The following is a 12,712-nucleotide window of genomic DNA, read 5'->3' as shown; positions in this document are numbered from 1 at the left end:
TCCAAATCCGAAGTTGTGTGACCTTCTGGAGGAACCCGGTCTTTGCCTTCTTCCATAGCTCCTGTGCGAGTTTTAATATCCTTTTGTATATGGTAGTGAGCACCTTATCTCATAAACTGTATATTCCTAAGATCCCACTCATGCCCATTTCTTGAGGCGTGTATGTTTTGGGGAGACGTTACTGGTCGGCTCACCAAAAATTTACCTTATTGTTTGCATGTTAGCGGACTGTTCTGAAATAAACGACTGTTGTCTTCCATCAGTGGCCCTGGAGGCCTAGCCCCACATCTTACCACGTGACCCGCACACGAAGCCGGTGGGGCCCGAACTCCGTGCTTAGCAGGCACCCAGTTCAAGAAATACTACACTATATATTATTGTTGGATGGGTCGAATAATCTACATTTTCCAGCCATTGTTACCCGTAGCAGATCAGAACATTGGTCGATCATGTTTTACTGAAAGCCTCCTTAACACCAATGGTCTGATCGTCAGGGGAACTGATAATTTAAATGTCGTTATGTGTTAGGAGGCCGGGTGAAGGGCCCTGCAGTGCATGCGTTTCTTTGGAAAGTTTCAAGAGAACACACATCAGTAGAAAGAATAGCTACACCCGTGTTCAAGATACATCATTTTTCTGTTTCTATTCTTTTTGTTTTTCTGGCTCTTAGTAAGTGCTTGTTCTCAATGAAGGTGGGTTTTAATTAGAATTTTTTGTTGAGTTGAGATTTGAAGAGACTGGCCCAACTGGAAATCGGGAAGACTACAGATAGGCCAGTGCCCCGGAAGGACTGGTGGGACAGAGTCACTCACATATGAGTCAGAGCTTCAGCTGCCTTACATGTGACTTACAGTTCCCCAGCATCGACCTCTCCCCGGATTCACAATTTCCCTAAAGATGTCTTTGCTACAAATGTGGTGGAGGCGTGTGGCAGAAAGTTCCTTCAAAGAGTAGCCAATAGGGGCAGATAACCTACCTATTCTGTTAAGTGATGTAACAAACACTGTAAAAATATCCTGCAGCATAATATTACAATTTCTGTACACAGAAGGAATGCATGGTCTTGTGCAATATTCAGTGGTGGTCACCAGGCCTACCTTTGCACGCCTTCCTGTGTGTGATGGGCTTGGTCATGTCTCGGTAGTAGCCCTCCTTGCAGTAGTGGCAGTGCCGGCCCGCCGTATTGTGCCGGCAGTTTAGGCACACGCCACCGCTTTTGCGCCCCGACAGCTTGAAGAGTTCCATGTTGAAGCGGCAGCGCCGGGCGTGGAGGTTGCAGTTGCACGCTGTAGGGAGAAAAGCAGAACATATTAGTGGGAGCATGCGCAATAGAGGGAGGCCTGCCTAAATTATAGGTTGCATTGCTGTCAACCACGAGAAGGTCAACTTCAACCTCATTAGTAGTATTGCAAGTAATAATAGCAGTAATAATAATCACAAAACATGATACACCAATATTAATCATCATTATTGAAATATTAATAATTATAAAATAAACAATACAATCAATAATTTGTTATTAATTCGGTTCCTACTAGTATTAAAAATAATACTATTAATTATAATAATAAAACCAGATGTTAGAAAATGCTTATTAAAGGCCCTTAAAGCCCCTTACTAGATATTGCAAGACTTCAAGTCAAAGACAGAATTTGCACCAATTTAGAGATGACTGGCACATTCTTTTTAACATACAGTAGTTGGTATTTCATTCGTATTATATCTTCACCCTGTCCCTCTGTCCTCCAGCCTATTCAACACCTGTATCCTCCTCATACTTTGGAAGCATTTATTCCTGTTGCAAATATATAGAATGCAAGTATTGTCAGTACTGCAAACATTAAACAAACCAATATATTGCATGAGTTTTCGCTGAGGCATTGTTTAAAATCTAAATGTACTTTCGGACCAAAGCTGGATGTATTTTGAAATCTGAGAGAACATGCAAATGGCTGCTCTGCTCTCGTAAAATAAAATCAAGGAGCCAAGAAGCTCACCCTGAGAAGCCAGATGTAGCAGTCAGTGCCATGGAGAGTCTCCTCTCAGCTGATGTCCTGAACTGGTGAAGAAGAAGAAACTGTCCCGCTGCCTGTGCCCGGATACCTCCCATCTATCCTCAGTCTGCCTGACGTCCCCGCAGCATTCATTATTGGGGATCACACCACACTGCTGTAAGCCAGCCTTACTGAATCAGCAAGCTGCCTCCTTCTCCGAACTGGAAACATGTTAACGTTGCTACAAAAATGTTGTACAAACATACCCCCTCTCTTACCCCCTACAGAAGTACCCTGCTTCAGGCTGTTGCCACCAGGCTGCCTGGCTTCCAACAAAAATATGGTTTTGTTGAAATGGTTGATCCTGATATTTAAAGCTGTCATGTAACCTCTCAATTGTCTATGGTCCCACTCACAAGCTATCATGGGACAGTAAAACCTACTAGCTGTCAACCTTTGCACCACCGTATCGAGGTTCCATTTCTTCAGCGTCAAAGCCCCAACTATTAGAACTATCTTCCCGCTGACCCGCGAGCAATCTCATAACTCCATTCGTTCAAGACTGCAATCAAAGCCCCTTCTCCTACTAAAACACTATAAAGGTTAGCAACCCCCTGCCGCCTTCTTCCCCATGCGACTCCCTGTCTCTTCTGTATACCGATTACTATAAACCTATGTTCGTGTGACATATCGTACATTTGAGTGACATATCATAGAATCCATTAAATCAGCCACTGCTTTTTATTTCCATCCACCCAGATATGTTCCTACGTATCTTTCTTTAGATACAACTCTTCCAGTCCAAATGATATGATTGCCAAAATTGATGCACATAAAACATACATGTTGTGTAAAGTGGAAACCAAACCCTTCCTATCATGGCAACACAACTGCATCCCTTCATCAAATGATGACCACCAATGTTCAAGATAAGCACAAACCCTTACCTCAGACATATACCCACTTTTTAGCTTTAGTTAATGCAAACAGATGATATTTATCATTAATTTGGTTCTTGTGTCCTGATCAGTAGCGTCTCACGGGGTGCGGAATAGACTTGGTGGCGCGGTGGGGAGGGGGAATAAAAACACTTACCTTCTCTCGCCACCACTCCTCTCCGTCTTCGCCGGATGCTGCAGGCACAGCCTGCCCTGCAGCCAATCCTAACACTGCTCAGAGCAGCGCCAGGATTGGCTGGGGGGACCCAGCCAGAGTACTCCCAGGCAGACTGGGAGCCTGTGCAGGCTCTCTCCAGCCCAGCAACTTCGTTACTGGGCTGGAGAGAGACCTGTGCGCATGTGTGTTTGGCCGGCCCGAGACGGTCGGCCAAACACACATGCGCTCTGAGGGGTAGTGCACTTCTCTTCACACCATGGCCCCGCCCCCTTTACCAGAAAACGATCATTAACAAAGTCTATGATCGTTTTCTAGTAAAGTTTTGCAGCTGCCGCTGCTGGCAGGAACTCAATGCTCCTCCACCCAAACGGAGGAGCTACCCCTGGTCCTGATGCAAAACGTGGCCATTTTTATGGGTAAGTTTACACTACAGCAGCTTTGGTTGTGTTTCATTCAGTGGTGAAATCCCTCCTGGAGGGCTTCCTGGTGTACAGATGATCAAAGAGAGTATATATTTTCTATTGCCTGTGGTATTATGTTGAGTCATTTGTTTGATTCTTCTTGGATTTTCCCTGGTGTAGTGAATCGTTTCCACTGGCATGGACAGTGATTTGTTGTATTTGAATTCAACCTCTTAAATTATAGCATTTATTCTTCAGCTTGTTTTTCCAATTCCTGCAGCTCTGAAGATATTTTTAAAGGGATCATCCAATTAACAAATAATATATTGTTATATGTAATAAATCCGGGATCACCAGAGGTCACCAACCATAAGGATTCCAGGATGTACCTTAGTTTAAAGATGTCTTTCTGGCTCGTGAGACCTACTGTGATCGGTTCAGCCTCCGTCTTTGCAATTAGGTACTGATTGGTGCTTCCGAAGACCTACAGATGTTCGCCCTGTAGAGCTCCCAAGCTCGGCACATGACTGCTTCTGTTCCACATGCCACATTTCCCTCTGGTTCCAGCTACCCCACGGACAGAGGTTACTGGGACATACTTTTTGAACAATAGCTCATAGGGCAGGAACTGGGGAAATCTGACATTCGGGACACTCAGTGGGCGCTGTCTCCAAAGATGTGATGGTCAGCCCATCCCTAGTGTTCAAAACAAATGATCAGCGTGCGGTTCTTGCAGCATGGCATTATTTAGTTTCCCTTGCCTGTGCACCGTGATCGTGCCTCACTGCTATGGATTACTTCCATTTGCCACATCTTTCTGGGAATTTCCTCACAAGAGGCGTTGCCAGAGGACATATGTTTCCTGTTGGTCACACGCTGGCGCTGACCTCTGGATGTTTGAAAACATTGTTTCATTACATCGGCCGTTATGAGCTTGGAAAGGAACGAACTTCTCACATTCTTTGCGCCTGGAATCTTCAGTGAAAATTTAGACCAGTGCGTAAATGATACATTTCATCACTTATTTTTTTTTTTTTTTGGGGTGTGTAGAAGAGTCTTAGGGAGAGTTTTATAGAGGAAATGTAACCAACATTTTTTTTGTTTCTTCTCTTTCCTGCCTGTTCCGAAGCAGTTGTATTTGGAGGGATGGAAGGCCCTCTGGTCTCCTGGAGAGGGATGGTGGAGAGTTGTTTTTTCAGTTTTATTTTTTGTGCTGAATCTGGGTGAGGCTGGGTCCAGCCCAGGTTGATACGAATCAGAATTTCTTGGGGTCTGGCGACCTGTGTGAAACGAATTGCTTTTCTGTGACCTGATGTGCGAAGAAAGATGCCACCTAAAAGGTAGAGAGTGGAAAGACCACAGTCTAGGCTTGGGCTAGGACCATGCTGTCCCTCATCGCCCTCTCCATGCAACACTCTTTTTAATGTTGCAATAGCCTACTGCTTCGCAGGGTCGAATGTCTCCAGCCTTACTCTGTCTGGGCACTGTAGTTGCCCAAGGTAAAACTGGATGTCCAGCAGAATCCCCGGAGAAAGTGGGGTGCTCAATTTAGATTTGTTGCAAGCGTTCTGCCTTTGTGAACGGAGCCTTACTTAGAGCACCTACATGCAAACTAATCCATTAGGAGCACCAAATACATGTCTTAATTCTTTAAATTGCCTTGTTTCACAAAGCTGTCTGGCGGGAACATTGCTAAGATGCAGCCAAGAAGAGGGGTTATTTTCTCCTCTCCTCTTTTCTACTCTGACTTGGTTGTGTATAAAATTGTCACATTACACTGCTGGGCACTGCTCGCTCTGATCTCAGTATTTTCCAGAGTATCATGAGTAAAGCAGGTACTGGTAAGTTACTTAAGAAACAAGGGGTATGTACTCGTGTGAAAGGCACACTGCTGAGAAGGATGCGGTTACCACAGGGCAGGTATCAGGCAATATCAATGCAAATAGAGCCATACACAAACATCAAGCCCTTAGCAGGCCAAGTGCTCTTCATCCCTTTCTTTACTGCGTAGGGCAACTGCTGCCAATGTAGAAACCGTAATTACAACATACAAGTTCTGCGTAGGAGTTAGAAACTCACATAAACTGAGATCTACATACAAAACCACTATGTTAAACACATGGCATTAATCCAGCAAAACCCAGCTACTGTTCAACAAAAATGGAAAGTCAGGTAACAAACGAAAATCTGTTTCCAATAATTAATGATCCTTCACCTGTTAGCCTTTCAATATCAATCAGTTGCAAAGCTAATAGGTCTTGCGTATGTAAGAGCTAATGGGTTTGCCAATGTATTTTAGCCATATTGTATAGCAGTACACTACTGTTCAGCATGGCTAAAAGTTAGTTGTGTGGGGTAAAGTGGCATAGAATACAGTGGCTTAGAGGAGAGTGGAGTATCAAAGAGTAAAGTGTAGTGGCTTAGAGTGGAGTGATGTAGAGAAGAGTGGCATGGAGTAGAGTAGAGTGGCGTAGAGTAGAGCACCATAGAGAAGAGTGTCATAGATTGGAGTGATGTGGAGGAGAGTGAAATGGCATAGAGTGTAGTGGTGTAAAGAGGAACGGCATAGAATGGTATAGAGTGGCATAGAGAGTGGCATGAAGTAAAGTACAGTGACATAGAGTGTCATGGAGTGTCATTGTGTAGAGTGGAGTAGCACAAAATAGAGTGTTGTAGAGTATAAAGGCTTAGAGTATAGTAAAGTGGAGTGGAGTACAGTGCTATCACATAGAGAGGCATTGAGTGGAGTGGCGTAGAGTGGAGTGGCATAGATTGAAGTGGTGCAGAGTGGAGTAGTGTAGAGTAATATGGCATGGGGTGATGTAGAGCCCAGTGGCACAGAGTGGAGTAGAGTAGAGTGGCGGGGAGTAGAATGGCATGGAGGTGAATGGTATAGAGTGCTGTGAAGTGGTGTAAGGAGGAGTGGAGTAGCGTGGAGTAGCAGAGAGTTGACTGGAGTGGTTTGGAGTAGAGTGTGAAATGACGCAGAGTGGCATAAAGTGGAGTGGCATACAGTGGTGTGGCATAGAGCTGAAGTGGCGTAGAGTGGAGTAGCAGAGAGTTGAGTGGAGTGGTGTGGAGTAGAGTGACATGATGTAGAGTAGCAAAGAATGCCTTGAAATGATGTAGAGGAGAGTGGAGTGGGATAGAGTAGAGTGGCATAGAGTAGAGTAGAGTAGAGTGGAGTAGAGTGGTGTTGAGTGGAGTGGTGTAGAGTGACATGGAATGGAACAGAGTGGCATAGAGATGAGTAGAGTGGGGTGGCGTATAGTAGAGTGAAGTGATGTAGAGTAAGAATCTGCCATGTACATAAAAGGAAGTTATACTAATAAAAAATAAATGGGGAATGTAGAAAAAAAGATAAACCACAGGATGCGGGCAACAGTAAAACAAAAGAAAAACGTGCACTTGCAAGGACTGTTTAAAGGATCTGTAATGTACATAAAAAGAAATTATACTAGTTAAAAAAATTAAACGTAAAGAGGACAAATATGCAGACATGTGCTGCCTTTGGTTGCACAAAAAACGTTTGAAAATAGAGAAATACACAGGCATAAAGAAATAAAGGAGCAATTTAGAAAAAAGCTAAAACTCAGGTTGTGGGTGATGTGCACTTGCAAGGACTGTTTAACGTTAAAGAAAAAAGTATCTCCCACGAGGAAAGCAGTGGAAGGACATAAGTAGTTGGGCCATGCGCCATGGGAGGGTTCAGCAGACAAAAAAAGAAGTCAAGTTATCACTCTCTGACCAAATTTAAGCAGGCATGTGAGTGTGATAATGAAGCCAACCAATGGTTAGCAGGTTGCAGGCTGCAGGCTCACTGAAAATAAACAAAATTTATTGAACAGACAGTGCATGAGCTGCCTAGGTGAGACCTAAAAATAAAGCTCTTTGCTCCCAAATTTTCTGCAGTGAACTGTCAGATTACTTTGTTCAGAAAACTACTCCTATTAGAACAGCCCTCTTACGAATCTTTTCAGCTTTTACTCTACCCTTTGTTTTACAGCTTACCTTGCAATACATGTTGGGATCTCCCCTGGTCCTATTCCTGTTAAATGCCTGCATCTTTTTCAGAACCTTCTCGCTCTGGCTTTGCTGGAGAGGATTACATCATTTATCTGCCCTGGGCAGGTTCAAAATATGTTCAAAGAAGGTACAATAATGCCTCTACTAAAAAAAAAAGCCTGACCTTGCCTGCCTTTAGCCTAACATCAATCTACTGTCCAATTATTCTACTCTCAGCTGTGGCTAAGATTCTTGAATCCTGTGTTACGAATCAGGTCTGATCCTTTTTTTGAAGTCAATGCCCTAAGATAATCATCATGCAAAAGCTGGATTTTCTTCCCACTGTACAACTTGCCATTAGTGGTAGATGATCTACATCAGGCAGCGGATAATGGCAATTCAAGCACCCTTACTTTTCTTGTCTGCTGCTTTTGACACCATTGACCAGAAGATCCTCATAAGCCACCTACAGTCGGCTGGTTTCAATGATAATGTGCTAGGTTGGTTGATTTCCTTCATAAATGGACGGACATAACTGTTGATGCTTGGGCGCCTTCTGTCTGTTCTTGCAGAGACCCTCAAAAGTCTACACTTCCCTCTACTTGGTCAATCTTTACCTAAAAACTCATGCTGCTGTTGTTCGCCCCTATGGGATAAGTGTCTACTCGTATGCAGACAACTCATAGTTAATTTGTAGACTCAGCATCTCTTTAAATGACTGATGCATCCTTCAAGGTTTTTTATCAGTGAGTAATTGCGGCTGAAACTCTGTACAGATAAAACAGAAATTTTAATTACGGATAGCAGTTCCAGTCTTTGGCAGCCTTCCTTTTGTCCAGATGACTTTGGCACCTGCCCCTAGACTAATAAAAGAGTTGAGAATTTAGATGTCAAGATAGACGCAGTGCTCCAGATAGGCACTCAAGTCTCATATGTAGTCTCATCCAGTATGTTCTTTATGAGATGATTGCATCCAGTGCTATCCTTACTCCTATTAGACTGCAGCCTTTTGTTGCAGCGTAGATATGTCAAAGGCTTGAGCACTGTAATAGCTTGTTGCAAAGGTACCATTGCTGTCTCTTCTGCAAATGGTCCAAAGCCAGGCTGCGAATGTGGTAATGATTGCTCCCCATTTTACCCACGCCCAGCTTCTCTTACATGTTCTATGTTAGCTACCCATTTAGCCGTGTTTTATTTTCAAGGGCTTTGTCTGTCCTAGATCCTTCCATCTTGAATATAATTCCTGTTTCCCTACAATGCTTGTCAAACTGCCTCTCATTTCGAAAAGCTATTTAAATCTGGTTGGATGCACGTTTTTTCTTTCTACTAATCAGCTAGTCCTCCAATCCAGCGCCAAGAGACCCTCAGATGCAAGTACACTCAACCAAACTCTAAAACAAGCAATGGCAAACAGGCATGAAAGGGAAAAAGCAGTAACAAAACAACTCATATACCATTCACCAGGTAGAATAAGAATCTGTCACCGATGTGGAGAGTAAGCAGTTCCACTGGTGATCAGTTTTATGAAGCCAGAACCGACGCCCAGGCACTCCATTGTGCAAGGGGTCATTCGGAGTGAAAAAAAATCAAAATCCCAAACAGAATCTCTGCAATGGAAACTGTGTCTGAAATAGGATGAGTAGATGCTGAGTTAAAAAAGATATGAAACTGACTCTTGTGATCAGAGACTATCTTGACGTGAATACTGTTACTAGGCAAGATGGATAAAAAAAGAATAAGGACAAATGCATCAACTTTGCTCATACTTGCACACTATCACTGTTCCCTGAAAGAGTTGGAAATAGAGCCTGATAGGTCAAATCCCGGCTTCTCTAAGAAGGGAATATGGCAACTCAAAGGAGGGATTGGTAGACTCACATGTCATTTGGACATGAACAATATAAGGGAGGAGTCAATAAGCATCAGTCTTGGTAAGTAAGGCTAAGAGTGAACATTATTTTAATGTAATTAAGAACACATGCATTGCAAAAATCTATTCAACATTTGAGTAATGACCAGTCACTTGGACCCTCATTACGAGTGCCCTGTTAATTCTGATGGGCCAGTTGATATACATTAGTGGGCCCATTGGAATGATAAGGTCTGCAGAAATACTGCAGGCCTGTCTTATTTCCCCTCAAGCTTTCAGCGGTAAACAAATATTCAACTCATTCTGAGTGAAACAGTGAATTGGACTCATAGTTACTGATTCACCTAAAAATTTCCCATTTCTCAGTGAAACCTCCGGGTTCCAGTCAAAATACCTGCTAAGTATGATTCTTACTTCTGGTCCCAAGCGATGTATTCTTTGAAAAAAACAAATAAACTGGTAATTTTCTGTTTCCCAAGTAAATAGAGGACACACTTTTGAGGATGAGTATATAACTTGAAAAATGTAAGGGGTTATTCACTTTGTGCACCTACGTCACCTATCTGAATTTGGAGTTGACATCTAACTACTGATCGATGAAGTGAGGATCTGTGGAAATCTCTGACGGTAAATCCCAATTACTGATGGAGAAATCTGCACAGGTGGGAGAATTTCCAAGCTGTAGTGAAGGCTTATGGGTGAGAAAAGGGAAAATGTGGGTATATTAAGAATATTGTGAACACCAACAATTATGTAACTTTAGGGGTACTCACAAATATTCCCACTGTTTTTAAATCTCATTTCCACACATTAATCTGTTCTGGAAATAGGTTGCAGTCAGTATGTAAAAAGGTGGAAACATTCCCCAGTACCGCCTGAGTAGGGGTAATCATTATGGCTTCCTCCATATAGTAAACATTTACCATATGCAGGAATACAATAAAGCGCTATATGTGTAGATCCGCATTTTGGCCACACTGAACTCCTACAGATCGTTGCCAAATATAAATGTGTGAATTTAACCAATTTCCGAGCTTACTCTAGGGGTTTTTTGTAACTCCTTTAAACATTGGAAATCTCAGAAAATCTCTAGGGGCATAGATAGCTACAATATGTGCATTCATAGATTTTCTGATTAATTTGTGAATGTGACCTTTAGTATCTAAGATCTACAATTGTACATGTGTACGGTTTTAGAAGGTAGTTAGTCAAATTAATTGTGCTTGAGTAATCTAAACAATAAATACTTTAAGTTAAATCGGAGGAAAGAAGACCCCCCCGCCCTCTCACACACAACCTCCGCACTCTAACACAGGTAGGAATTCATGCATACTTTAACAGAACAATGTGGCATTATGATTCAACCTCTATTTCTTTGGCAGCCCCCTAATCGCTTATCATTTTTTTGCTCAGTTATATAATGCTTCCACTTTCTCTCTGATCCAAAATATTTTTCTGTAGTGCTTGCCAACGAATGAAGTTTGTGAAGTTTTGTTTCCTACAAGTCAACCATTATTTTTCCCAAATATCGGTACAGGGCTTGTAATCTCAAACCTATCCTCCTCAAACATTATGGGTGCACAAACTTGATGGGGCTTCACTACGTCCCACTTCTTATCCCTCATCTCTTGTAAAAAAAAAAATAAGGCTGTGTTTTGTTTAGAACACACTAAAATGTGTACTTGGTCCTATGTGCGGATTCTGGCTTGCTTGGCACGTGGGATTCCTGGTGGCAATCGAAGCACTATATTTGTCTATCTGGCAGTCACCGCACCATACACATAGTTCACTACTCAGTCCCATGAAAGGACCTTTTCTTCTGTTGTTCAATATTAACAATTATTAAACAAGACTTTATTCAGTTCTATTCAAGTCTGGCTACACTCCCAATTAGATCAATACCCAACTTGGGGCCACATTTATTACACTCTCACGCAGCGCAGCAAGCCACCTTGCTGCGCTGCGTGAAAGGCAAAGGGCAGGAATGAACCATATTTAACATCATACTGCCCATTTCTGTCCTTACCTTCTGCAGGCATAGTTTTGGTTGCCTAGCGCCAACACAGTCACCTTTGCGTGGTGGTGCAGTGGTACCTGCCTTGGAGGCAGGATTGTTTTTGTGCAGGATGGGGCACCTTACTGCACAAAAACAACCCTCAGAGGCATTTTCCTCTTTCTAAGTATGATGCAGAATGCAGCACACTTAGAAAGACGAAACAATGAGGAGAAATAAAGATATTTCTCCTTGTTGAACGTCCCCTGGGAAAGCGTAGCATTGTGACGCATTCCCAGGTATACTAGTATTGTTAATCTGGGAATGCGCCAGAATCCATGAGTGGATGCATGGTAACACCCACACTTCACCCACAGAATGCTTCCCTGCGGCAGAGTAACACAACGCAGTGATTTGCGCTGCTCTGCGTTACTCTAGATTAATCAAGCCATGCAGGGACACACAAGGTGGCCTTTTGTGGCTTGATAAATCTGAATTAGTAGTTGCGTCCTCCTTGTGTCCCCTTTTGTGGTGCATGGGCAATGCTGCTGAATGATAAATATGCCCCATGATGTCCACAAGCCACCTTGTCTGCAGTGAACCTGTCAAAGACTTGCTGCAGTGAAGATCTCTCTTGTTTCCTTCCTGATTGCTTGAAGAAAGGGCACAAGTAGGCATGGTGCCACCCTGCACTTAAGATACAGGTGAAAAGTGTCACATGCCTCCTTAAGATAGTCCCAGTTAAGAGAAAAAAGCCACAAAGGACAGAAATTACTTGGCAACATGGATAATCTTGATAGAATATGAAGAGCGGTACAGAGTTGGGAAGCAAGACACCTGAACGACCCGGTGCGCAGCAGACAAAGGTCTAGCTGGCATAAACGTCCAGGGTGAAGCTTCCAACAGTGAAAAACAGATGCAGAAAAAAGGAGCAACATTTCTAAGGTGGGCTGATGAACACAACGAAAGATAGAGGAATAAAAAGCATTGCAACACATCCTACTGCAATCCAGGAAATGGCTCAACATGAAAAGGGTTGAACACCATCTTGGATATGGAAGTTGAGGCAAGAAAAAGTGGTAAGACAACTTTCCTGGTTAGGAATGAATATAACTTTAACTTCATCAATCATCACAGAAAAATGGGGTTGTCTTTGAATGGCAAGCATAAGAAATGTGATCGAATATTTGATATCCTTTCCTTCATCCATCTGGTGGCTGTGATCCTACTTACCATTGTACTAATTACACTGACCTCTAAGTCCAAAATCAAGGACCTTGGTCAGCACAGTCTGACACTAGGAGCAAGGCTAGTGTGGCAGCAAACATGCCCG

At 42.9% G+C, this 12,712-nt stretch overlaps 1 protein-coding gene across 6 annotated transcripts in view; it reads right to left on the bottom strand.

The window, feature by feature from the left end:
- NTN1 (netrin 1) overlaps positions 1–12,712 on the bottom strand; it is a 424,193-nt gene that overhangs the window by 157,730 nt on the left and 253,751 nt on the right. For all 6 annotated transcript variants that reach the window (XM_069200314.1, XM_069200319.1, XM_069200317.1 and 3 more), the window contains exon 3: positions 1,098–1,286. In XM_069200314.1, the coding sequence (XP_069056415.1) occupies positions 1,098–1,286 (189 nt within the window). The remainder of the gene's footprint in view (positions 1–1,097; positions 1,287–12,712) is intronic.

The sequence above is a fragment of the Pleurodeles waltl genome, chromosome 7 (assembly GCF_031143425.1).
Source record: "Pleurodeles waltl isolate 20211129_DDA chromosome 7, aPleWal1.hap1.20221129, whole genome shotgun sequence".
In the NCBI taxonomy this organism is placed as follows: Eukaryota; Metazoa; Chordata; class Amphibia; order Caudata; family Salamandridae; genus Pleurodeles; species Pleurodeles waltl.
This window is presented reverse-complemented; position numbering and strand designations above follow the sequence as displayed.